The following is a 26,357-nucleotide window of genomic DNA, read 5'->3' as shown; positions in this document are numbered from 1 at the left end:
ATGACTCGAATGCTGGACCCCAATATCGATTGATTGGTGACGTCTGAGAAAAAGGTCTATACATTTGATTTAGGATAAATTAAAACTCGACCGCCTGTTAACTTGCTACCGGCGCTTGAACTGCGTTCCATTGTTTAGAACAATAGAAACCGACTCTAACCGGAAGGAACCGGCGGTCGACCGCCGGTCGAGTTTTCATTGCATCCCTTTCCTATTTCAACGTGATCAATGTATTTTCAATGCTCTCACCGTTTTCATCCTACCATTCTTTACAGGCGATTGAAACCAACATGAGGATCGAATGTAAATGCCACGGCGTATCAGGTTCATGCGAAATGAAGACATGTTGGAAAGCCATGCCAAACTTCAAAGAGGTCGGTATGATGCTCAAGGAAAAATTCGACGGAGCTACCGAAGTACAACAACGTCGTATCGGAAGTCGAAGACAACTTGTACCAGTTAATCCTACTTTTAAACCGCATACCGTCAATGACTTGGTGTATCTCACACCGTCACCCGATTTTTGCGAATATGACTTGGGAGTCGGTTCCATGGGCACACATGGACGTGAATGTAACAGAACGTCCAAAGCTATTGATGGTTGTGAATTACTCTGTTGTGGACGAGGACATAACACACATGTGGAAACCGTTGTGGAGAGATGCAGCTGTAAATTCCACTGGTGTTGCTATGTAAAATGAAAAAATGTCGAAGGACCGTTGAAGTGCATACTTGCAAGTAAACGGTATTATTGGAAAAGAGACGACTATGAGTTGAAAAAAATGTTTTATGATGTTTTATGTGGCATATCAGGGTTTCCTTCTGCAACTGAGGACGTAATTTGTCCTGACATTGGAAACGGGTGCTACGCTGTCAAAGTAATGAGCCCATTAAATCGACAGGATTTGAACCGAACACCTTGACAGTCTGTCGACATGAACATCAGATCACAATGAGAACTAAATTCTGATACTGTAGCATCCAGAATCAAACCAGAAGACTTGATCTTGATTGTGGCAAGCTTTATGGAACTATCAGCATCAGAGGATGATTTAAGCACTTCCCAGCAAGTCTTGCGGTTTATAGCACAGCTGTGTGAGTGAACATGACACCACTGCCCGCCCACTGCATACACACACGTGCATGGTTAAATTTGAATTTGGACAGATATATTTACAATAAAAACACCTTCAAAAAGTTGGTCGATTTCACATTTTATGTTATCTACAGAAGGTGTGAATTATCCTTCTTGCATACATCACTTTAGATCTGAAATCGACCAAGTAATAATGACACACGGGCAATTCTAAAACAACATCTTTTGCACAGAGTTCAATGGGATTTGAAAAGTAAAGTGGCAGTTGAAACTCTAGTGATAACACTTTTACAGTGCATGATGGGGCTTCCTTAAATCATCCTCTGTATCAGCATTGACTTACGAAACTGTTGGATAATATTATTCTTCTACATCTACGAAAGCTAGCTCGGTCCTTGAGAACATCTACCGTATTATCCTGATTGTGGTAGGCCTATGATACGGTATAGTGCATGGGTTGGAGAGATGCATTGCTAGTGTCGGTTAGAGTGGCTAGCTACAACAAAGGCATTGAGCATGCATGTTGAGGGATATGTAGGCCTAAACGGTATACCGTAGACCTAGGAATAGTCATGGTATCGCAGTCACGGTGTACGATATACCGTATGAGTTTGATTTTGAGCCACCAAGCCACCAAGTAAGTGGACATGCCGATTGGAGAATGGTATACACGAACTAATGGCGGGACTAATGGGTCTTATTCGCCAACAAATGTGTTGAATCCGACCGTGAGTGGTGTCGAAAACCGAGAAAACATTGGCGGTTTCATAGTATACCGTATAGAGAATGAAGAAAGTGTCTCTTTTTAGGAATGAATCCAATTTCAGTTAAGCTGATGTCCGAAATAAAATAACGTATACTGTAATTTCGCGATGTTAAGATGTATACAATATGCAATGTTATTTAAGATGACCACGCACTCTCTATATGCTAAATGCAGGCTAAAATTTGTTGGTTGAAATATTTTACCAAACATTGGTAACACTAACATTTACAACGGAGTTGGTTAAATTTACGTGGCTTTTTAGAAATTTAACCAGCAACTGGTTAAATTTCAACGAACATTGGGCCTATAAAATGATTTTGCTGTTCATCTGACAATCAAGGCAACTTTGAGCACCTTTTAACCAGTGACCGTGTCTGTCCCTGTTTTAACCAACCGTGATACTTTCACATTATATTCGTTTTTCTTCTGAATAGAATCCCAATTTTTTTTATCCTGAACTATTCCTTTTGATGAGATATATTGTACATTTTGATTAGACCAGGCCTATTATCACTTTGAACCGACAATCTTATCAAAATGATATAGTTTCCGTTTTATTTTAACAAATACTATTTAAATTGAAAAGATCTTCAACTCATTATTTAACACTGTTTAACAAAATAATGATTATCCATGTCAATTTGAAAAGGTTCTGTTATATCCCCCTCGGAGAAGACAAACTTTCATTTGGTCATTCTTGATAAGAACCTATTCATTTGTTAAAATGACAAGGCAATCTTATCAAATTTGATGAGTTTCTTGTCATTTTGATAAGAAAATCCGATTCATTTTGAAGAGCAATCTGTTAATTTGAAGAGAAATCTGTTATGCCCGCCAAAAAGTCATACTTGTCAAATTTGAATAGATTTTCATTTGTGAGGAATTACATTTTTAGAGTGCAGCATGTGCCTTTTAACCAATAGGCCTATTGTTGCTTACCAAATGAACAACATAATGGTTTGTTGAAAAAATCTTACAATACTGGTTAAATTTTAAGCAACCGTTGCATTATCTGAAAAGTAAAGTAACCAATGTTGACTAACATTTTCCCAATGTTGGATAAAATGTTTAAACCAACAGATTTTAACAAGTGTTTTCAGAGTGTATGTTTTGTAATACATGTAAAGAACAGTTGTTTTAAACGATATGTTTTGATTTGAATAATAAGTATAATGTACTATTTATATCATAAACTGATGATGCACGACTGTAATGCTATAACGTTTTAATTGATACAAATTATCTATTGGCAATGTACAGGGTATCCCAGAAAAAATTACCGAGTGAATACAACTGAACGTAAGTCGAGAAATAGACATCAGAATCAAAAACCTATTTTATTGTGCATCACATACGAAAATTTTATTTGATTCGGTTGACTGGTTGTGAAGAAATTAACGATTACATAATGCACACATCAATGCAGTCCATTCCAAGTTTGATCAACAGGCACTTTTTTCATACTCGCTCACCGCTTCCTAAAGTTTGTGTATCTCATTGAATTTAGTCCCCATTTTCTATTTTATAATCCGACAGTGTTATGTTATTCATGCTTTCGCTGAAGATGAATAACAGTTTGTCCGTGAAAACTTTGATTTCTGCAATTGGAAGCTTTCCAACTTTAATTCTTTAGTGCAAATATGTTATATTTTAACTTTCCAAAGAACATTTGATCCAAGAATGACAATGATCAAGTGCTTACAGCTTTACGTGTGATTTTTGATACCATGCATTATTAATGTTGAAGTTTTAAAAGATTTAAACTTTGCATTACAATTTCATGGAAATATTCCAAAAACTTAAAATGTGTGAGAAATTTAGCCAGCTAGAATTATTTATGCATATGCAATAATTCTTTATGCAACATTTATATTAACATTAATGAAAAAAGATATAAGTACCGATCATCATCTTACATGCAAGCCTTCATTTTCAATATCGTGCAGGTTTTCAAATTTGAGCAAAACCTAATTAAATGTTTTGCAAGAAATAGATTGTTTAAAAAGAACGGAAAGGATTTCACAGAACAAAATATGAAGCCTATTGACAGTTAGCCTAACCACTAGTGCGCATTGTGTTGAATGATCTTTCTTTCAAACTTGAATTAAGTGAATTGACGCATGCGTCATGTAATCACTCATTTCTTCGCAATCAGCCAACCGATTTCAGTAAAATTAGCGTATACGATGCAAAATACACGCAGATTTTTAGATTTTTGGATTCTGATGTCTCGACTTACATCCAAATTAATTCGCCCGGTATTTTTTTCTGGGACACCCTGTATACTAATTTGGAAACGAACTTTCTCAGTTTTCGCTTACGCGTGCAACTATAAATATACAAGTTATGGGTTGCAATTGCCATCAGTGGCGGCATCATGAATTTTTTTTCGGGGGGCAAAGTGAATTTCAGGTGGGGGGATCAACACATTTTGCACAAAATTGCTTCAAAAAGTGGAAAATTTGTGTGCATCAAATTTTGCACTATGATTATTTAATTGAGGTTACTGAACTATGCCAAAAGTTCATTTAATTTTTACAATACGAACAGCTCTTTTCAGGGCCACCACAAAGAGATGCTTCTCACAGTGCAGCCTATATGATGCCACGGTATCTATTTTAAAGTTATAATTATGTTTAACAGTTTCATACTTGTTCAACTGCGAACCCGTTAAAATTGAGTACAGATAGGGGCCTACGTATGATCAAATATTTTGTAATATTACCTATTCAACAGTACCTTGAAAACTATGAAAGAGAGGTCGTGGAAGAATATTAAATAGATAATTAAAACGTTGTCTTATTTTGTATATATTGTATATAAATATAAATATTGTACAAATGATATTATGTATTTTATACCAACAACAAATATTTGCCTGTGTGTACGCAACTATCATATATAGCACCTGGTACAATGAAACCAATTTTCCACCCATTTTGTAAATATATATATTCTAGTTTGAGTGGTAAATAAATTGTACTGTATTGCAAATTGTATGTACTGATTTTCATATTAAGAGATTTATCTTCAAACAAATAACTTCTATATCCATGCATATTCACCAAAAAATTACATCAAAAGTACAGAAATGTTACAGACTGACAAATGAAATTGAGATTATACAAGCTTAATTAAAGAGGAAGCCCCACCAGAGCAGTTCTTCTGGGGTGAACCTAACCTGTCTGGTTATCAAATTAATCAGTGACAAGATTATCTCTGAATTTGACAGGTGCTAATTGATGCGGTTTTTATCACACCAGAAGAACTGATCTGGCGGGGCTTAACTTGGAAGTTATAAAATATCCTATTATCATGATTACTAAAACTCTTGATGTGAAATATTTTGTAAAAACTTGGATTGTTTTCTTTACGTCAAATTGAAGGTTTCTTTATCTCAACATGCTCAATGTAATTTATTGGAAATAAATATAGGAAGGTGAAGAAAGTGCGCTTGAAATTCAGTTCTAAAAGGTGGAAAATACGAAGGTTATGGGCAGCTTTTGAGACAAATGTAGCTCGTCAAGCTAGAAACAAAACTTTCATGGCTACACAAATTTGTACCAAATAGGCCTACATTTTTTGGTAATTTCACCGGCTGAATCAATTTTAATTCGTCAAACCAAGCGAAAATATTTTGCTTATACTTTGTTTCGTCAGTCAACCGAGATGAAGGATCGTACAGTTTCAGTCACGTCTTTGATCCTCTGCTTGAGACCACACCTCTGGCATACATGCGCTATCACTACCGACAGTGGCGTAGCCGGAGGATGCGCAGGGATCGAGAAGATGCCCCCAGTAATTTTTCAGAGATAAAATGGGGACGGTAAAGAGTATAAGGTGTCCCTCCCTAAAATGACTAAAAATGGGACACACATATTGACAAACGAGGACGGAATCTTCGCTACGCTACTGACTACTATACTGGAAAAGGTTTAACTTCCCGGCAGGTCTGCTGTATGGAGCATCATGTGCATATCAGCTATTCAGCTTTGATGACAAAGTCAGTGTTGTGGTTCACTGCGAATTAGCTGTCAGCAAAACAAAGTTTTACTTGCATTTGACCAACTTAAAATTGATTTAGTCTGCATAATGTAATGGCTTTGGATCATCATAAGGCCTTACTGGCACTACCGGTATATTGTTTTTCTTTAAAATGAATATATATACAGGGTGTCCCTGAAAGAACTATATCGTCCGAAACTGATTGTTATGGGCATTTCAACGAATAAACCAAACGTAACTAAATAACCGATGTGGTTGAGAATATATTTTGACAATTGACTGCTCCGTATTTGAAATAAAAGAATTTTACGAAACGACCCCATTTTCAATCCGTTCCACGGAGTCAAATATTTATCAATGACAATAGACGCCTCGTGCGCTGATGCACCTTTTGACCCATGCAGCCGCCCATAGATTAGCTCTCCGAATGCAGATCATCGATTGATATTTGAATCTGTGGAAAGGCATGCATGAAAACGAGGGAGTTTCGTAAAATTGTATAACGGGTGTGGTCAATTGTCAAAATTCAAGAAGTATGTGATAGCTGATTTATTCCTCATCCACCCAAGTTATTTAGTCATGTTTAGTTGTGGCGTTAAAATACTGAACAATTAAGTTCCCGACGATACAGTTCTTTCAGGGTCACCCTGTACAAGCTGAGATGAAAGGTTCGTGGCTAAAAAAAAAGACTGTCAAAACCCCGCATCAACAGGCTCTGCTAAACATGTTTATAAATTTGATGGCTTGTGTTAGGAATTAAACACACAATGTCTTTGACGCTGGTGTTTAAGTTTTAAACATGTCATAATTTCAAATTGATTGCAAAATAAGTTTCGACCTCAAAACAGTTTTATTTGCAGCGCATTTGACATCGGTATCCCTTTATCAGGATCTGTATATGTACAGGTTCACTTGGTAATATTTAAAATACTGTACCTTTAATGTTGTCTATCATTTATTTATCCCTTGTAATATATTATATGTTGAATATAGATACAGGGTGGCTCAAAAATAAAAGTACCAGTATTTAATACATGCCACTGCTAAAATTTCTTAAAATAAAAACATCATCATTCATTTGCGTGATGGAAATTTATAGCAACAACGAATCATCTATATTCATATCACAGTGGGAGAAGTCTTCTGCTCCTCCTCAACACCCCCCCCCCCCGCCCCCGTGGGATGCTCACCCCGGGTGCTCACCGCCCTGATATTTAAGATTTCTTTTTGTACTTTTTAGCCCATTTTGACCATTTTTGTCCGATTTTGCTCCTTGAAAGTTGCCTTGCCCCACATCCCCTCCCCCCCCCCCCCGCCCCTCCCCCCCCCCCACATCCCCTCCCCTCCACCCTCATCCCTTGCCCCACATCCCCTCCCCTCCGCCAACAATGTCCTGGCTACGCCATCATGAATATAGACAATGATAGAAGAGAATGCCTTTCATTTGGAGTATAAATATTGGTTTCAGTCATCAGTTCATGCAAAGTTGTTTGGTGACTTTGGTCGTGGCTTGGTACAAATTGTTTAGGGGATACCTGTATAGGCTTACAGTACGCAATATCTCAAGATATTTTCAAAAGTATTTTATGTGATTGTCAGCTTATGGGTTAATATAAGCTAATATAGTCTAAATTATCATCACTCTAAGGGAAAACAGGCGCCAAAAGAGTTATAAATTGTCCTCCTGAGCCCGCCAAAAAGATAATTCAAAATTTAAAGACCATTTGGAGAACCATTAAAGTCATGTATCTGCAGGTTTTTTAGATTTAGACATGTTTAAGAATTAACCTCAAAGGTTCATCCATGGAAGTACTAGAGAGAGTCCCGAAGATATTTTTATTTGTGGTTTCTTTATTATCGAAGGTTCTCCCTGGACATGAAGAACTTTTTTGCACCTTTTAGAGTGAACCAGTACTGCATGTATACAATGGGCTATTCCAGTTGAAATCAATTTATCCCTATGATGAATGGGTGACTCCATTTGAAATCTGCACTACCTGTGTGGGAGATTGAGGTCATGTCTTCCATACAGGTGTATGGATTTCAACCGAAATAGCCCAATTAGGGCGGTTTTCCTTTCTGGACATGCTTGATTTCTGTATTTTTATATTTCAGTATTTAGATATAAATATTTGTACCTTTGTATCTGTAACGCATGCATGGTAATATTGACTTCTGATAATATCCAAACGGTTCATTTTGCTTAATATTTATAAGAAATTGGTCATATCAATATAAATATACATTGAATTTAACTAGTGCTATGGAAATCCTATGTTGCTTAATGCATGCAGTATAATAAGCAACATGTGTATTTTTATTAATGATAAATAGTTCATTATTAAAGACTTGTGAAGTTGTTTAACAATCACGTTTGGTTTCATTTTACTGATTGATTGTCCTAAATTGTTTTCCCTGCAGTAGCAGGTAGCAGCAACATACAACAACAATAATGACAACTACAACAGTAAATGATAAACAAGCAAACCACAACAGCAACAACAATAACGGCAAAATAAACAAATAAAAACACAAACGGGGAATTTATTCCTAAAATATTGACATTGCACTATGGAACACAATAGCCTCATCCCAATGGCATAGTCCAATAACCTCAATTACATAATCATAGTGCAAAATTTGACCTCAAGTTGCAGAGTATGAGTTTTTATACCCAATTCAAAGGTCATTCAATGAATTTACAAAATGTATTGGGGTTTAATTACTGTGCCCCTGATAGATGAGCATGTTGTGGATCCTAGTGTTAATATTCCCAACCGTATCAGTTCACGCCTCTGATAGACCGCATTCACATGATTTTTAATGGATTTTAAGTTTCAGAACTTATCAGTGGCTCCGGAACTGGGGGCTCGGCCCCAATAATTTGGATGCCTATGGAAAAGTACCATTGCCCCCCCCCGATAATTTTGGCCAGGCACCATTGCCCCCCCCCAATATTTAACATCTTCCGGAGCCCCTGCTTATATAGCCCTACATAATAGTACCAAATTTCACAATGTAATTTTTATAACCCTCCAATTTCATACATTTTCGCTCCATTTTCCGTTCCAAATTGGGCACTTCGCCCACACTTGGCATGCTTGGAAATGTTGAATGTACGTTTGTTAAAATGTTTAGCACATTCGCGGATTCGCCATCATATTTCCAATGCATGTGTATTTGAGTGAGTCAGCACCGACACAAATCTCAAGCAAGAAGTATACATTTTCATGTCACGTCCTTTTTATGTCACATTATTTTATAAAAAGGAAAAGCATGTCAGATTTTTGGCATTTTTCACCTCAAATATACAAATATCTGATCCATAAAACACTTTGATACCTTTCGCATTAGCTGTATAATTTGCTCAGTTTCTTTTAACGTCATATTAAGAAGATAAACACGGAGTGAATTTACTATAGTAATGTTTTAATCAGACTAAACAACATACCAAAGAATTACATCAACCATCCTTACAAATACAGACGATCAATGCGAAAAAACAGAACGATATAGGTGATTAATTTCTCTCCCGAAACATAACGGAACATACTAGGGCGTTTACACTATTATTCATTTTCAAATTGTATACTAAATCACTTCAAACGTAAACGAGTAGCTGGGTGAAAGACACGGTAAAATTACAATTTTCGGAGAGATTTACGATATTTAGTTATCAGTATACTTCAAAGTTTACTTAAGAATTTGGTTTATGTTCTCAATATCATAAATTAAGTCGCTGGTGTAAATTAACCTGTGAAGAAATAGGTTCGTACTCCAGATATGTGAACTCTGCTTGTGAAAAGAGGGGTACTTAGGCTATTTCTTTAACGTATATGACAGGTGTGCAAAGGGGAAAAAAGCTGAGGAGACAATAATTTATAGATATAGTTTCGTTCTCATTGCGCTCTATAATGATTATTTAAGCATACATTGCACCATTGAAATAGTTGAAAAATTGCACAGTATTTTTGTGGGACCTGAGAGCACATCATAGGCATACACATTGCATTTTGAATACGGGGAATGTCCTTCAGATATCAAATAAGTTTGATTTTTTAAAAATTCTCGATATATTTAATACATAAAAGTAGGCATACTGGGTAAGTTTACACACTCTGGTGCAGGGTGTCTCTGCCTTAACGGCAGATCGGAGAAGCAGTAATAACGAAAATATATTTGAACATGTACAATGTGGAACTTATGTTGAAGTCGTATAGATGTCAACTTGCCCATTGTGCATACTCTGGATATTGTATTTAAGCTTAAAACTCTGATTTAATTAATGTGTGCACAATTGATAGATTTTCACATCTGATCTTTTCAGTCACCCTACTCCCTCTCTTTGTTAGCTTCCCAAGTAGACTACTGACTTTGCCTTGCGGTTAAGATTTTTAACACGGGACTCTATGGAAAGTTAGGCCAATTTCTGGCCTAACTAAAATTGGCCATGATGTAAATTACATATGCATCTTTAAATGGATCTGCCTTGTAATTGGTCGCCCATATCTCGCTATGGTTTAAATCTTCTGGGCCCGCGCCATTACCATTAACTACACCGTGCACAACTGTCTGTGGTATTTGCGGCGCTTTTGTGTTGACGCGAAAGTTAATCTCTCATCAAACATCTAGCGCGTACTTGTGGTTAATGGACTGATAAACAAGTATGCTTGACAGTGTGTTTTTAGAGAGCAAAGTCCAGGGGGTAAAGTTCTGCTTACAATTCAAAGTCCATAGTCGAATTTTCAGGGTTCGCTATCAATAAACTGGTAGATTCCAAAATCAGAATTGTTCAGTATTAAAGTGAGCTATTATAATTATGCAAGATAATGTTGCATTCAATTACTTTTATTGTCACTAATCATCTGATATTTTTAACTCTTTATGACCATTTTACTATTGAATACTTTAATTTGAATAAACATCAGTATAATTTTGAGTTCAACGAAATGGGTTCATCATGACTAATAATAACATATTTTTAATAAAATTCGACTATGGCATAGTCTATATAGATGTATAGTTGTTTAAAAAATTCCATTATGTTAAGGTGGTACTATACCCCTTGATAAATTTGTGACTATTTTTTGCATATTTCTCAAAAAAATAATAACACACAGGTAACAAAAGTTATGTATATTATCACTGATTATAGGGGCAAGGAATCCAATTACTTCACTGGAATTTCAGTGACTCAAGACAAGCGGTACGTTATTTATGATAAGAAAGTACCACTAGAATGTACCTCATTTCTTAACATATTTATAATGAACCACTTGTCTTGAATCACTGACATTTTAGCGAAGTAATTGGATTCCTTGCCCTAATATACATAACTGTTGTTACCAGTGTGTAGTTATTTTTTGAGAAAATGCAAAATTAGTCACAAACTTTGACTGTAGTACCACCTTAACATAATTTTTTTATTTTTTGGAACTATACGACTTCAACATAAGTTTCACACTGTACATGTTCAAATATATTTTCGTTATTAATGCTTCTCCGATCTGCAGCTGCATGCAATGGTTTCATGATCCAAATAAATCGTCCCACCGCCATACGCCTCTCTACCATTTACGCTAAGTATTACGCTATTTATGCTTTTATCCTCAAGGTTAACGGGTGTATTTAACTTATTCCGTTTAACAAAGAGTTTAAGTCCTTTCCAACTTATAAGCTGAACCTGCAAGAACTACTATTTTGCTGTCTACTAAAGATGGATTGGAACTGGAAATTATTTGAGTTGATAAAATGTGAACTATTATCCACGTGCCCCAAGTCCACAATCAAAACACACAATAGCACTAAATATGGGCGTATTTGGTTTCATGTCAGCGTACAATCAATCCATAAAGGTTGGTTCAATTACTTCATTTGTCGTTTCGAATTACGATTGTTAAGCTTAGCTATCCGTTGCATTTTATTTATTCTTGGAATTGGTAGAAAATTCTTGATCCTTTATGTGCACCACCACCGCGGAAACTATCTATCATATCGTCTAAAAACAACACATATAAAGATATTTTCTAATTGAAAGATCCTAAATTCTATAAGCTGTTGCGATGTTCCAAAAAACATTGACCATTGAAAAACATTGAAAATATCGACTACATTGAATGTTTGTGATCTGCTCTATACCAAAATGAGCACAGTCAATTTTTTGAGATACAACACAATTTCAAATCTTTAATTCCAAGCTTTAAAATCATACAAATTATCCATCAGTCACTGATTTAATCATACTGCAGTTATGTCCACGGCAAAATCACCGTGACCTTTCCAGCCATAAACCCGCTTAGTGAAGATTAAACCGAGATATGCAGTACTAAACCATTATAGTAGGCTAATCGATTGTCCAATGCAAATTTATTACCACGAGATAATATTAATCCAATGAGCGATCGAATTGTCCGCTACGGCCGACTAATCCAATCGATAATGACGCTATTGACATGTACGGGCGGAGCTCCACTGACCCGAGTTTTTGGGTATTTTTCAATGGTTTGCTGTCATTTACTCATCAAGGCGGTCCCCCGTTATTATAAGGACTATGCTAATGATTTAAAGATTGACACGTAGAGAATACATCATACTTGATTGACAGAAAGTACTAAATTTGTACCTATTACGGTTTCGTGACACCCCTCTTCCAAATGCGACCAAGCCAGGGCGGCCCGGTGAAGCAAAATGTGCATTGGAATAACACGGGAGTTTGGATATAGATGGTAGGATTTCCTTCGCATACAAATGTATGGTCCCCCGTTATTAAAGCTTGTACCAGGGTGAAAATTCAGATATTTTGAAAAGAATAATTAGTAATTGAAACATAGAGCAAGTACTAAAATCATAGCTTTTATACTTTTTGATATATGACGCTAACTAGTTCATCTCCTATATCTACAACACAGCGCTACCAGCAGGGGTCAATTGCCTATAGATTGTGAGTGCCCCTGCGTTGTGTGCATACATTGTAGGCAACAATAACTGCCTGATGTCATAATTTTGTTTCCTTTATCATGTATATTGATCAAGAAATAAAATCCGCCTGACCCAAACTCCCTCGCTCTCTGTCACTCGAGTATTATAGGGACGCACCATTCGATTACGTGTGTCTGGTTGTCAAGCAGGTATAGCGTGTTTTCACGCCTCTCTGGCTGACCATATAAAATCAATGGCAATCAGTTAAGGGGGTACTACACCCCTTGATAAATGTGTGTTTATTTTTGCATTTTTCTCAAAAACTAATAACACAGTGGTAACAAAAGTTATGTATATTATAGGGGCAAGCAATCCATTTACTACACTGGAATTTCAGTGACCCAAGACAAGCGGTTCGTTATCTAGCGGTACCTTATTTCTTATCATAAAATTTATGATAAGAAATAAGGTACCGCTAGGATGTACCTCATTTCCTATTATATATACTGAACCGCCTGTCTTTTTTATATAGTCACTGAAATTTCAGTGTAGAAATTGGATTCCTTGCCCCAATAATATACATAACTTTTTTTTTTGTTGAGAAAAATGCAAAAATAGTCACAAATTTACCACAGGAGTGTAGTACCCCTTAAGCTTATTATAAGCTTTACCTGCATGTTGTAATACAAGTTACACTGTACTGAATATGCTGTTGTTGTATTATGTACTGTTGTAGTATACGGTAGTACTAACTCAATGTTGTACATTTTAGTATCACTATGATTGCTATGGTCACAATATTGTAATACTTTTTATATTAATTTTTCCACATCTGGAATATAGTGTGCATTTTGTTTTCTGTATATTCATTGCTTGTACCAACATCATAATGCCTGATCAAGATAAGGCCGAAAAAATAAGTGCCAGTAGTTTTATTGGGGAAGTCATGGCAAGTTCTGAGTACAGAAACTTCATGAAAACCTTAATTGCTGAAGTTGTTGATGAAAAAATCATACCAAGGTTAGAAAAATGTGAAAGTGATGTACATGACCTATTTGGTAGAGTAGAAGCTCTTGAGTGTATCAGTAAAGATAACGATGATCTGGTTGATGTAATCACCAACCTAGAAAAAGAGTTAAACGATCTTGAGCAGTACAGTCGTAGGAACAGCTTACGAGTGTCTGGTATCCCTGAGAAATTAAATGAATCCACAAATGAAATTGTGAAAAAACTGGCTCAGGAAAAGTTGAATGTTGTATAGAAGACCAAGATATTGACAGAAGTCACAGAGTTGGTAAAAGTATTAATGTAACCGAGGATGAAGGTAAACCAAAGCACAGGCAGATACTTGTAAAATTTACAAGCTATGCCGCAAGAAAAGAACTAATCAGTTCAAGGTTTAAATTGAAAGGTTCAGGTATCACAATCCATGATGACCTAACCAGAAAAAACCAATCCCTCCTGATTAAGACATCTAAAAAACAGGGGGTTGTGTCTTCATGGAGCACAGATGGGAGAATCTTTGCTTCGGTTCCAAGTACTTCACCTGGCAAAACAATCAAGTTGTTGATCTCAGGTATAGATGACCTGAAAAAGATACCAACAGTTGATGAAAAAATTGTCGAGAAATGTAGAAGAGAACAAAAATCTAAATCAATTAGATGAAAGGAGTAACTTTACTATTTAAAAAAAAATCTAAATATTCATGATTTATATGCGCGAGCATCATATTCTGTTCAGGGCCCGTGGTTGCTACTCACAATAAGGCTACTGAACAGTGTAGTTGTTGTAAGCAGTTCGCTAAAGCATATCGATATACCAGTCCCTTGCATGCCATAATTATTGAGGTCAACTCATCTATAATACTATACGCGCCTAATCAGTCATAATTGCTGTCTTCAGTAGATAGCATTATCATATCATAATTACTGTCTTCAGTAGATAGCATTATCATATCATAATTGCTGTCTTCAGTAGATAGCATTATCATATCATAATTGCTGTCTTCAGTAGATAGCATTATCATATTATAATTGCTGTCTTCAGTAGATAGCATTATCATATTATAATTGCTGTCTTCAGTAGATAGCATTATCATATCATAATTGCTGTCTTCAGTAGATAGCATTATCATATCATACATGCTGTCTTCAGTAGATAGCATTATCATATCTTAATTGCTGTCTCCAGTAGATAGCATTATCATAATTTATCATAATTACTGTCTTCATCAGTAGATAGCATTATCATAACATACATGCTGTGTTCAGTAGATAGTATTATCATATCATAATTGCTGTATTCAGTAGATAGCATTATCATATTATAATTGCTGTCTTCAGTAGATATTATTATCATATCATACATGCTGTCCGTTCAGTAGATAGCATTATCATATAATAATTGCTGTCTTCAGTAGATATTATTATCATATCATAATTGCTGTCTTCAGTAGATAACATTATCATATCATAATTGCTGTCTTCAGTAGATAGCATTATCATATAATAATTGCTGTCTTTAGTAGATAGCATTATCATATCATAATTGCTGTCTTCAGTAGATAGCATTATCACATAATTACTGTCTTTAGTGTATAGCATTATCATATCATAATTACTGTCTTCAGTAGATAGCATTAACATATCATAATTGCTGTATTCAATCGGATAGCATTTATTATTGCTGTCTTCAGTAGATAGCATTATCATATCATAATTGCTGTATTCAGTAGATAGTATTATCATATTATAATTGCTGTCTTCAGTAGATAGCATTATCAGTCATAATTGCTGTCTTCAGTAGATAGCATTATCATATCATAATTGCTGTATTCAGTAGATAGCATTATCATATTATAATTGCTGTCTTCAGTAGATAGCATTATCATATCATAATTGCTGTCTTCAGTAGATAGCATTATCATATCTTAATTGCTGTCTCCAGTAGATAGCATTATCATATCAAAATTACTTTCTTCAGTAGATAGCATTAACATATCATAATTGCTGTCTTTAGTAGATAGCATTATCATATCATAATTGCTGTCTTCAGTAGATAGCATTATCATATCATAATTGCTGTCTTCAGTAGATAGCATTATCATATCATAATTGCTGTCTTCAGTAGATAGCATTATCATATAATAATTGCTGTCTTTAGTAGATAGCATTATCATTATTGCTGTCTTCAGTAGATAGCATTATCATATCATAATTGCTGTCTTCAGTAGATAGCATTATCATATCATAATTGCTGTCTTCAGTAGATAGCATTATCATATAATAATTGCTGTCTTTAGTAGATAGCATTATCATTATTGCTGTCTTCAGTAGATAGCATTATCATATCATAATTGCTGTCTTCAGTAGATAGCATTATCATATCATACATGCTGTCCGTTCAGTAGATAGCATTATCATATAATAATTGCTGTCTTTAGTAGATAGCATTATCATATCATAATTGCTGTCTTCAGTAGATAGCATTATCACATAATTACTGTCTTTAGTAGATAGCATTATCATATCATAATTACTGTCTTCAGTAGATAGCATTAACATATCATAATTGCTGTATTCAATCGGATAGCATTTATTATTGCTGTCTTCAGTAGATAGCATTATCATATCATAATTGCTGTATTCAGTAGATAGCATTATCATATTATAATTGCTGTCTTCAGTAGATAGCATTATCAGTCATAATTGCTGTCTTCAGTAGATAGCATTATCATATCATAATTGCTGTCTTCAGTAGATAGCATTATCATATCATAATTGCTGTCTTCAGTAGATAGCATTATCATATAATAATTGCTGTCTTTAGTAGATAGCATTATCATATCATAATTGCTGTCTTCAGTAGATAGCATTATCATATCATAATTGCTGTCTTCAGTAGATAGCATTATCATATCATAATTGCTGTCTTCAGTAGATAGTATTATCATATAATAATTGCTGTCTTTAGGCCTAGTAGATAGCATTATCATTATTGCTGTCTTCAGTAGATAGCATTATCATATCATAATTGCTGTCTTCAGTAGATAGCATTATCACATAATTACTGTCTTTAGTAGATAGCATTATCATATCATAATTACTGTCTTCAGTAGATAGCATTAACATATCATAATTGCTGTATTCAATCGGATAGCATTTATTATTGCTGTCTTCAGTAGATAGCATTATCATATCATAATTGCTGTATTCAGTAGATAGCATTATCATATTATAATTGCTGTCTTCAGTAGATAGCATTATCAGTCATAATTGCTGTCTTCAGTAGATAGCATTATCATATCATAATTGCTGTCTTCAGTAGATAGCATTATCATATCATAATTGCTGTCTTCAGTAGATAGCATTATCATATAATAATTGCTGTCTTTAGTAGATAGCATTATCATATCATAATTGCTGTCTTCAGTAGATAGCATTATCATATCATAATTGCTGTCTTCAGTAGATAGCATTATCATATCATAATTGCTGTCTTCAGTAGATAGTATTATCATATAATAATTGCTGTCTTTAGGCCTAGTAGATAGCATTATCATTATTGCTGTCTTCAGTAGATAGCATTATCATATCATAATTGCTGTCTTCAGTAGATAGCATAATCATATCATAATTGCTGTCTGTTCAAAATACATACTTTGTTTTGAAAAAAAAATGTTCCTTCTATGTCTAATATTTAGAAATAACATCTGGAACTCGGTGCGGACGTACTGCCCATTGACACAAATCAGAGCAACACACACACACTAATTTTAGACGTCCGCAACAGCCAGTGAAACCGAGTAATCTTAACTTGTAAGACCAGTCTTCGTATGACGTCCTGTATTGCTGTATTGCGCAGGTGAACCAATCACGTCGCGCCTTTGCCCTGACGTCAGACACAAACTAATCTTTTTTAATTCTGTCGTCAATAATAATAGAGGGCCTATATTGACCAATCGGCTAACTTTACGCCAGACGTGAGTCCACATCGCCGAGCAACACTGGTTAAACACGCGGCACGGCGCAAGTGCTAATCAACGCGCGCGCAATGTCCATGGTTGTACATGCTATAAAACAAAATATAACACAGGCCGCCGTTTTTGCATTAAAAGCAAGAAGTCGCACATTGTACACAGACGTATTCACGTCTTGCGAGAAAAATATGAGAAAATTACGTAAAGGAAATTGGGAGGTAAGAAGGTAAGTATGGGAGCCTAATATAGGCGTAATAATTACGATAACCATGCAGCAGGTAGGTGTAGGCCTATAAACAAGGTGCAGGTGCGTGTTAGTCATGTTAGTAAACAGGTGCGAGCTTAAAATTGAGCCGAGACTTAGAGGCAGGGCTGTCAACTCTCACGCATTGGCCGTGAGTCTCACGCATTGGGTCACTTTCTTACGGTCTCACGCCAAGGTAGTATAATCTCACGCCTAGGTAGTAAATCTCACGCAAAAAGCTCGAAAATGAGTAAAATCTCACGCATCGTCATGAATAATTTGTTGCTCCTACCCCCCCCAACCCAGAAGAGGGTGTTTGTCATTGTCAAACCCAGATAAGGATACTTAGACAGTAAGCACTTCCTCCACAATGGTAATCGGTTTCGATGACATTCCGACCATAGAGGGTGATTTTCATGGTGTGGAATTTATTCGTATACCGAATTGCATCTGCCATTTCGATTACCTTCGTGGAGAGCCTGTGAGTCACTGACGAATGATATGGGTCTGTAAATCAGACAGTCGTCTGCAAACAGGCAAATCGTATAGGCTATTCCTCCATATTCCAAACGTGAACTGCAGTGTAGACCCAGTGTAGATGAAGGTCCTGCCAGACTCAGTAGATATGGTTCTAGAAACTGGTACTGTGAGAGCATCCCAGCAAACACAAAACGTTTTCGACATCATTCGCAAAAGGTTATAAAAGGTTGTCAGAAAACGTTTAAATGTCGGGTTATATAAAGGGTATATTAAGAGTATAAAACGTTTTCATAACCTTAAAAACAGTTTTTGATAATCTACTGCTCAGCAAACAAAAATGTTTTACAGAAAACGTTTAAATGTCGGGTAATATAAAGGGTATAAAAACGTTTTAATAACATTCCAAAAACATTCTTGAAAACGTGATACAAATCATTCTAAACAGAATGTTATTTTGGGGTTGAAAAAATATTTTGCGAAAAATGTTTGCCCAAAATATTTTCAATAACGTTTTATATAACCCGACATTTAAATGTTATTAAAAGGTTTTGGAAAAAACATTTTAAGAACATTTCTGTGTTTGCTGGATTCAAATATTTTAACATAATGTTATTTAAAGATTGACACAATATTTGGCAAAAATGTTTGCAAAAATAGTTTACAATAACATTTTTTGAAAACATTTAAAAATATTGTTGTAGTGTATTTTCACACAAAACGTTTTAAAACGTTATCATGACCTTTATATAACCCGACATTTTAATGTTATTAAAACGTTTTTACCTAAACCAAAAGCCAAAATATAACTTATTTTAAACGTTTGTAAAACGTTTTTGTGTTTGCTGGGATGGCAATGCATGAACAGGCTGGAGCGGGTAGCTCTTATAGCTTTGGTAGCAATGGCTTCAGATTTGGTGGGCACAAGCTGGTGTGCATGTTGTAGATGACTGTTGCTGCAGCCACTTGACGTCTTTGATGGAGAGATCAGAGATGTGATGTGCAGCTCTGTACTTGCTTCCTCTTCGCTCACACCTATGATTCTGACCAGTTAATACCATCGTCTCCTGCCAGGATGTTAATGGCATTTTCTGATTGGATGTCAGACAGCGAGGTGGAAAAGTTAGATTTGATTGGCAGATGGCGAGTTTGGATTAGATCCCGGATTAGATGTAAGTTTTATTTTAAATGTTTAATGGGTTTTATGGCATACATGTCATATGACTAAGCATAAATGGTTGTATTTGACAGCTATGTTGCGTTGTGTTGTGGAGTTATGTTGCGGTGTATACGCCCTATACTGCTCATCACAGGCATGCTGAATTTTATCCTCCGCTACTTAACCGTGACGGTAAACGAAAAAAAACAAAGAAAAAAAAAAAAAACCATTAAAATTAAACCCATACAAACCTAAATACTTCAAACTCAACTGTATTCTGTTTTTCTGCAACAGAAAATGTCGAAATCAAGAAAATCTTCTTCATTGACTATAAAATGCCGTGGCTGCCTATTGAGGTCGAAAGTCAACCATCGCCTGCAAGTGTATGGAGCATGTTGTCTCCATCAACATGCCCACATTTTCCTGAAAGGTGTCCCACTCGGATGGAAATGCACGATGCCAAATTCCCAACACGAGCTAGTCATCAGACATTCGTTACTAGACCGACTGAGCACAACAAAGCACATACGAGAACGGGAAATTATGTCCGAGAGAATGCTGACAGGATAACTGTCGATAGGGAGGAATTGAAAAGGATCCAGAGAGATGACCTGATAAAAAAGTCGAATGGACATGATGAAGAACACAAGCAACCAGTGCCAGATAGTAACATATCTATTGTCCTGGATCAGCGCATGATTGCCATAGACACTGATGACGATTCAAAACCATCCAGATCTTGGTAAGCTAACAACTCATTTTTGACATAAATATCGAGTTTGGCTCAAATATTTGAATTTGAAAGTTTTACTCACATAACTTCGATTCACTTTTGACAATACCTAAATTCACACTTCCAAAGATTTGAAAGCACTAATTGTATCATTCAGTTCCATTATCGAAATGGTCAAAATATACACACAGATTTATATAGATTATATTTTATCAACTTTGTAAACGACATATTGAAACGTTCATTATTTTCTCATTGCAGGGTAGGGAATTTTTCCAAACCGTGGTGGAGACAATTGCTGATTGTAGGAGGGATTGCTGTGACTGTAATAATTGCTAAGAAACTGAAATCTTGACATAATCTCAAAAATCGTGGAAGATTGTTATACTGCGTAATCATAGAATATTGAATCCGGGAATAAAATACAACAAAATTAAAAACAATGTCGTGTAGTAGCAGCCTACATTTTAGGGCTGTGCAATAATTATGAGCCCTGGGGAGGGTAAAATTGGGGGGGGCAAGCAATTTTGGCAAGCCGAGAGGGGGGCAAGCGATTTTGGCACGCATTCACGGGGAGCCTTTTAATAAAACGCTCTAAAAGGCTTAGGAAAACGGTACGGAAACGCTTAAATATGCAAATTTTCCTGCTCGCTGCGCTCGCAACATACATACAGATCATTTAAAGTTTGGAATTTGGGATCCCAAAAATTTGGCATGTTCAAGGGGGGGGGCAAAGAATTTTTGGCAGGCCGAGAAGGGGGGCAAGCGATTTTTGGCGGGCCGAGGGGGGGGCAGCGATTTTTGGCGAGCCGTTTGGAAATTTTACCCCCGGGGGGCTCATAATTATTGCACAGCCCTTAATTGCCTGCAAAGCGTGGGTAATATGCTTGTTAAAACTAATCGTTGGTGACATACACTAAACAATAATGTATCTAGAATGGTCTAATCAACAACCTTGTCCTTACTTTCTCCAGAATAGTTACGATTTTGGTAATAAACAAGATACTGAAGTTTTATCAAACCAAAAACCACATGACCCTAGCAAGCAGGACGGGACGTCCATCTTGGCCGCCCCACTTTTTGAGAAATTTGTTATGTTTTTCTTTATAGCTTTTTCCATTTTCAGCTATTTTCGGCGCACATTGTATTTAGGCTGTCCCACATTTTTCAACCTTGCATGCTACGGCCCTGTAATGCCATACAAAATCCTGATTTTATTTCGATACTGCATAGCAAGCAAATTATACCACAACCAATTTAATTCAACAATTCCGTGTGTTTCCATTGTTAAACACTATTACCAAACTATGTTAGTCAATTTAACAGAGTCCCAAAGGAAGCGTGTCTTACTGGTACGTCTTGAACTTGCGACTTGATGTGAAAATCACACCATCATTGTCAGAACCAAATGCTGCGTTAATTTGGAGCTAAATCACTTTGACTGCCAAGTGTTTCTAGACCACATCCAAGTTGCTTTATCTTGAGATCTTAATTTCAGATATATTTCATTAGTACACACGGTATCGAAACATAATTCATCAACATTATTTCCACGAATTGCTTTTAAATTGAGCATCTATCATCTCTACGCCTATTGTGTCTCGTCTTTTTGGCAAAGACTCGTGTCACGTTTTTTATTTTTTCAAAAACCCAAAACACCACTGTGTTCTCATCTATTATTATTTTCAATGTCAATTTATTTTACAGCTGTTGTTATTTTTCATAGTTATAATCATGTAGACATAAAGAATTTCCGGCATGTTCGTGTCGTGATTTTGTTCTCTAAATTTGATAGGTGTTTCTGCTACCTTTTTGCAACACGGGAGCTCATTATTTGTTTAGCATGATCACCACAGGCGTTCATTGTCAATATCACCTTTGTAGGTCTGCCGCATGAGGAACGATTAAACAAGTTCAGTCATTTTGAGTGGGTGAATACTATTAGGCATACTGTATTCAATTTTTCTTGTAACTTGATTATCGCAATTTGTTCCGCCTCTCCCAGACCCGTAACCAGGGGGTCTAAGGGCGGACGCCCCAATCCCCAAAGTCCCCCTTTTATTTTTGACCCAATAGGTCCCATTTGCGAGCGTAGCGACCGAAAAAATTGGGGATTTTTATGCCTTTTTGGTTTAAAAAAAGTTCCAAATTTTGGAAAAAAAGGTCAACTTTTTCAAAATCCGCCCCTTAATCCAAAAAGGTCCACCTTTTCAAAATCAGCCCCCCCCCCCCAAATAAATCCTGGTTACGGGCCTGGCCTCTCATGTTAGCTAAAAAAAGCAAACTGTCAAAAACGTGCATTTTATATACTGACATTTGATTTTCAAAACGCATCCTTTTTTTAAGAGGTCATAAATCTAGAGATGCCAATGGGTTATGAAAAAAAAATCTGAAATTTGCGAACGTAGGGAGCGAAGCGACCGAAGTATCGCCCCACGGCCGGGGGTCCAGGGGCCCGCTTAAGGGCCCCTGGTGGGGTCCAGGGCAAAGCCCCGGTGGGGGTTGAGGGGGCGAAGCCCCCCAAAGCCAGAGGGTTTCTACACATTTTACACTGCAGGAGACACCATTTCTGAGGGTAAAATTACATTCAAATGGATTAAAAAATAAGGTTCTTTTGAGAAAACAAGCCTAGATAGCAGTATTGAAGACTATCTATTATACATGTAATCAGGGGCGGACTGGTGGTTTTAGGCGGCCGTGGCAAATTTATTAAGACCGGCCCTATTAATAGAGCGCAGCGAGCGAAGCGAGCGTAGCGACTAGCGCATGGGGTCCAGGGGCCCGCGTAAGGGCCCCTGGTAGGGTCCAGGGGCAAAGCCCCTGGTGGGGGTCCAGGGGGCGAAGCCCCCGGACAACTAAGGGTTTTAGCTATTCTAGGGGGTCAGGAAGCCCGGATTTGACAATGATTTCTGAAGCCAAATTCCATTTGTACAGACTTGAAATATTCTTTATCCATTGTCACTCACTTGCAATAATCAAGATCAAACCAACAGTTATTCAATTTATAAGTAGTGTGCATGTTTTATGTTTTGACTCATTTGCACACATATAGAAATACATCTTTGCAGAACTGTGTTATCATATCGTGAGTATATTCAATCATTAAAAGGCAAATGCTAAAAATTGTTTAGGCCTACTGGGTAAAGGTTAATAGCAACTTTTTTAAACTATTGCGATTTGGTAGTTCACAGCATCTAGCGAATGGTAGTGAGCTTTGGCAAAAATTGCATTGATCATTTCATAGCGAGCGTGATAAAACTCCACAGTGGCGTAGATTTGTTTTTGATATTGGGGTTGGAAAAATATTCTTGAAATAGCACCTTTTGGCGACATTATAAGTTTATTGTACAAATGCGCACGAAGCGCACAGACATTTTTGGCACATTGAAGCTAAACTGGTGATGATGCATTGGAATAAATTCGCGCGAAGCGCCAAAAATTGACACTTTTTAGGCTAAAATGGCCAAATATGAGATTGATTTGGTCAGAAACTCACATAGGCCTACAGGTGTCATCATGGGGGGCTTGTATGGACCATCCCCCTTTTAAAATATTGGGGGCGGGGGATTTATACCGCAACCCCCGGGATGTACGCCTATGAGTTGAAACATCAAAAGAGAAAGAAATTGGTTTGAGTATTGAACTGAGTAATGTGGCTGTAAGTATTATGTAATGTAATCCCTGCATTATAAGGAGCACCCCAGCCCAGAGGTTTTCAAATGATGGTCTAGCCGTGCTAGTTTTGACAGCTGATGGTGGTCCAAAGGGCCAAAGGCCGGGAGGGGGCACTCACTAAAAATGAGTGAAGCGATGTGCGTGCAGTGCGGCCACAACCCACATTAACCCCCATTTTTCAACTCCCTCTCACTCAATGACCACTTTTTTATTTTTTATTTTACTGAATTACTGAACTCCTCACTCAGTGACCCTTATGTTTTCTTTTCCCGTCACAAAAAGACCTCCCTTTGTAAAGAAGTTTTGACAAATTTCTGGTAGTCTTTCACCGTTGTTTCTCAAAAAAATCCCATTTTGATGACTTTTGAAAAACAATTATCAAAAATTTGTCAACTTTTATATTTTGACCGAAGTTTTGTCACAGTCTCACTGAAAGAACCCCCTTTTGAGGCCTCCTTACTGAATGACCCCTTGCTTATATGGCGTCGAAGCTCTCACCAAAAGACCCCTATAGCATGTATAGTTCCAAACTGGTGTCCCATGTCCTCACATCCCCGTCACTTCGAAAGTCGAGTGCCTGTAGGCCTATCAGCCCCTATTTCTACAGGCCTTAGGCCCTATCACTATGCAGACAAACAGCGGGCACACTGTGTAGGCCCTTATATTGCTCATCCCCCTCAATGACCCCCCTCCTTTCTTCTCTTTTCCTTTCTTTCTCCTATGTCAGCCTAATTCCAAATGCCCATACCGGCCCTAGCCTCATTCCGCAGCCGCAATGAAATACCAATATTCCATTGACAGCCAGCCCAATATATCGCATCTAGGGTATATTGGCCTTTTGCTGTGTTTACTTTCTAGAGAATTGATTCAAAAGGCCATTTGTAGGTGATGCCGCGACGGTGTACCCCCGGTACTGGTGGCCGGCCTATAATAGCTTAGTGTTAGGGCCTATACCTTAAGCCCTAGGGCCTATGTCTTAGACCTATGCCTCAGGCCCTAGTGCCTATGTCTTAAAATACTCCTTCACCATTCTCTCTCCTTTTCTTCTATTTTCCCTTTCTTTCTCCTCTTTTTCCTTTTCTCTCTTTCTCTTTTTTCTCCCCTTCTCCTTTCTTTTCCCTTTTCTTTCTTTTTCTCTTCTTTTTGAGCAACCGGCCCTGAGCGGCCCAGAACCAAGCGGCCCATGTGGCGATCGCCACAACGCCACAGTGGCCAGTCCGTTCTTCAAGGCTTGTTTTCTCAAAATTATACCATAAAATATGCAAATTAGGTACCTAAGCCCAGGCAATTTTAGCAGAATTAGCACCCCAAAAGGCCATTTTTAACATAAAAACCAGTTTTAAAAAAAAAAAAAAAATGCTTCCTTCATCCCAAAAAAGTGGTTTTAAATGTTCAGTTTCCTATACTTTTGTACATGAGAGACATTTTCCAAAGTATTTTTTTGGCCTAATAACATGGCCTACATGGATATATATAATGCGTAATATTAAAACGATGATTCATCAAATTTTTGACCCCCCCCTGTTTTTTTGTTAAATTTTCAAAAAATATTTTTGGCCAAAAAAACAAGTTATATGCCCTAAATTACTTGTTATTTAATGTTGGAAACCATAGAAATACTGCTACTTCAACAAAAAAAAATGCCAATTTTATTTTACAAAGTTGGATAAAGTTGTACATTTTAATTACTTTTACTTCTACTGAATATACTAATGTATATTAATTCAATGTGTTCCTGACTGTTCAATAGAAGCAAAAGTAATCAAAATGTACAACTTTATCCAACTTTGTAAAATAAAATTGGCAATTTTTGTTGTTGAAATAGCAGTATTTCCATGGTTTCAACCTTGAATAACAAGTAATTTAGAACCTATAACTTGCTTTTTTTTTTTTTAGAAAATTTATTTTTTTTGAAAATAAATTTTACAAAAAAATCGGAATTCCGATTTAAATCGGAAGATTGGCATCTCTGAATTAAATAGGTCAAAAACCTTGGTTTCAGGTAATTGCCATGATTTACTTTTTTTTGATGTACACATTGAACATATTAAATATCTTAATTTTGATGATTTACCGGCCGGGTAAAATTAACGTTTGGTCAAAATTGTACAAACATGACCATGCATTGTCCTCCAAATATTGTATCAAAATATAACGTAGCAATTTTAATCAGATATTGAGTATACATGCGAAATAATGTTCTCCAAAGCAAATTAGTTAATACCTAATTACTTTCAAAGTTATATCTCAACTCACAAAACTTTTCAGAAATGACAGCCGCGTAAAATGACTTTTTTGAACACTTG

At 36.5% G+C, this 26,357-nt stretch overlaps 1 protein-coding gene across 1 annotated transcript in view; it reads left to right on the top strand.

Annotated features, from left to right (window-relative positions):
• Positions 1-4,253, top strand: part of LOC140160871 (protein Wnt-4-like) — a 33,166-nt gene extending 28,913 nt beyond the window's left edge. Inside the window, exon 4 of the mRNA XM_072184195.1 lies at positions 276-4,253. Within this exon, the coding sequence (XP_072040296.1) occupies positions 276-701 (426 nt within the window). The 3' untranslated portion in view covers positions 702-4,253. The remainder of the gene's footprint in view (positions 1-275) is intronic.
• Positions 4,254-26,357: the final 22,104 nt, after the last annotated feature.

This window comes from Amphiura filiformis, chromosome 9 (assembly GCF_039555335.1).
Source record: "Amphiura filiformis chromosome 9, Afil_fr2py, whole genome shotgun sequence".
In the NCBI taxonomy this organism is placed as follows: domain Eukaryota; kingdom Metazoa; phylum Echinodermata; class Ophiuroidea; order Amphilepidida; family Amphiuridae; genus Amphiura; species Amphiura filiformis.
The sequence above is the reverse complement of the archived record's forward strand: the minus strand, read 5'-3'. Positions and strand labels throughout refer to the sequence as shown.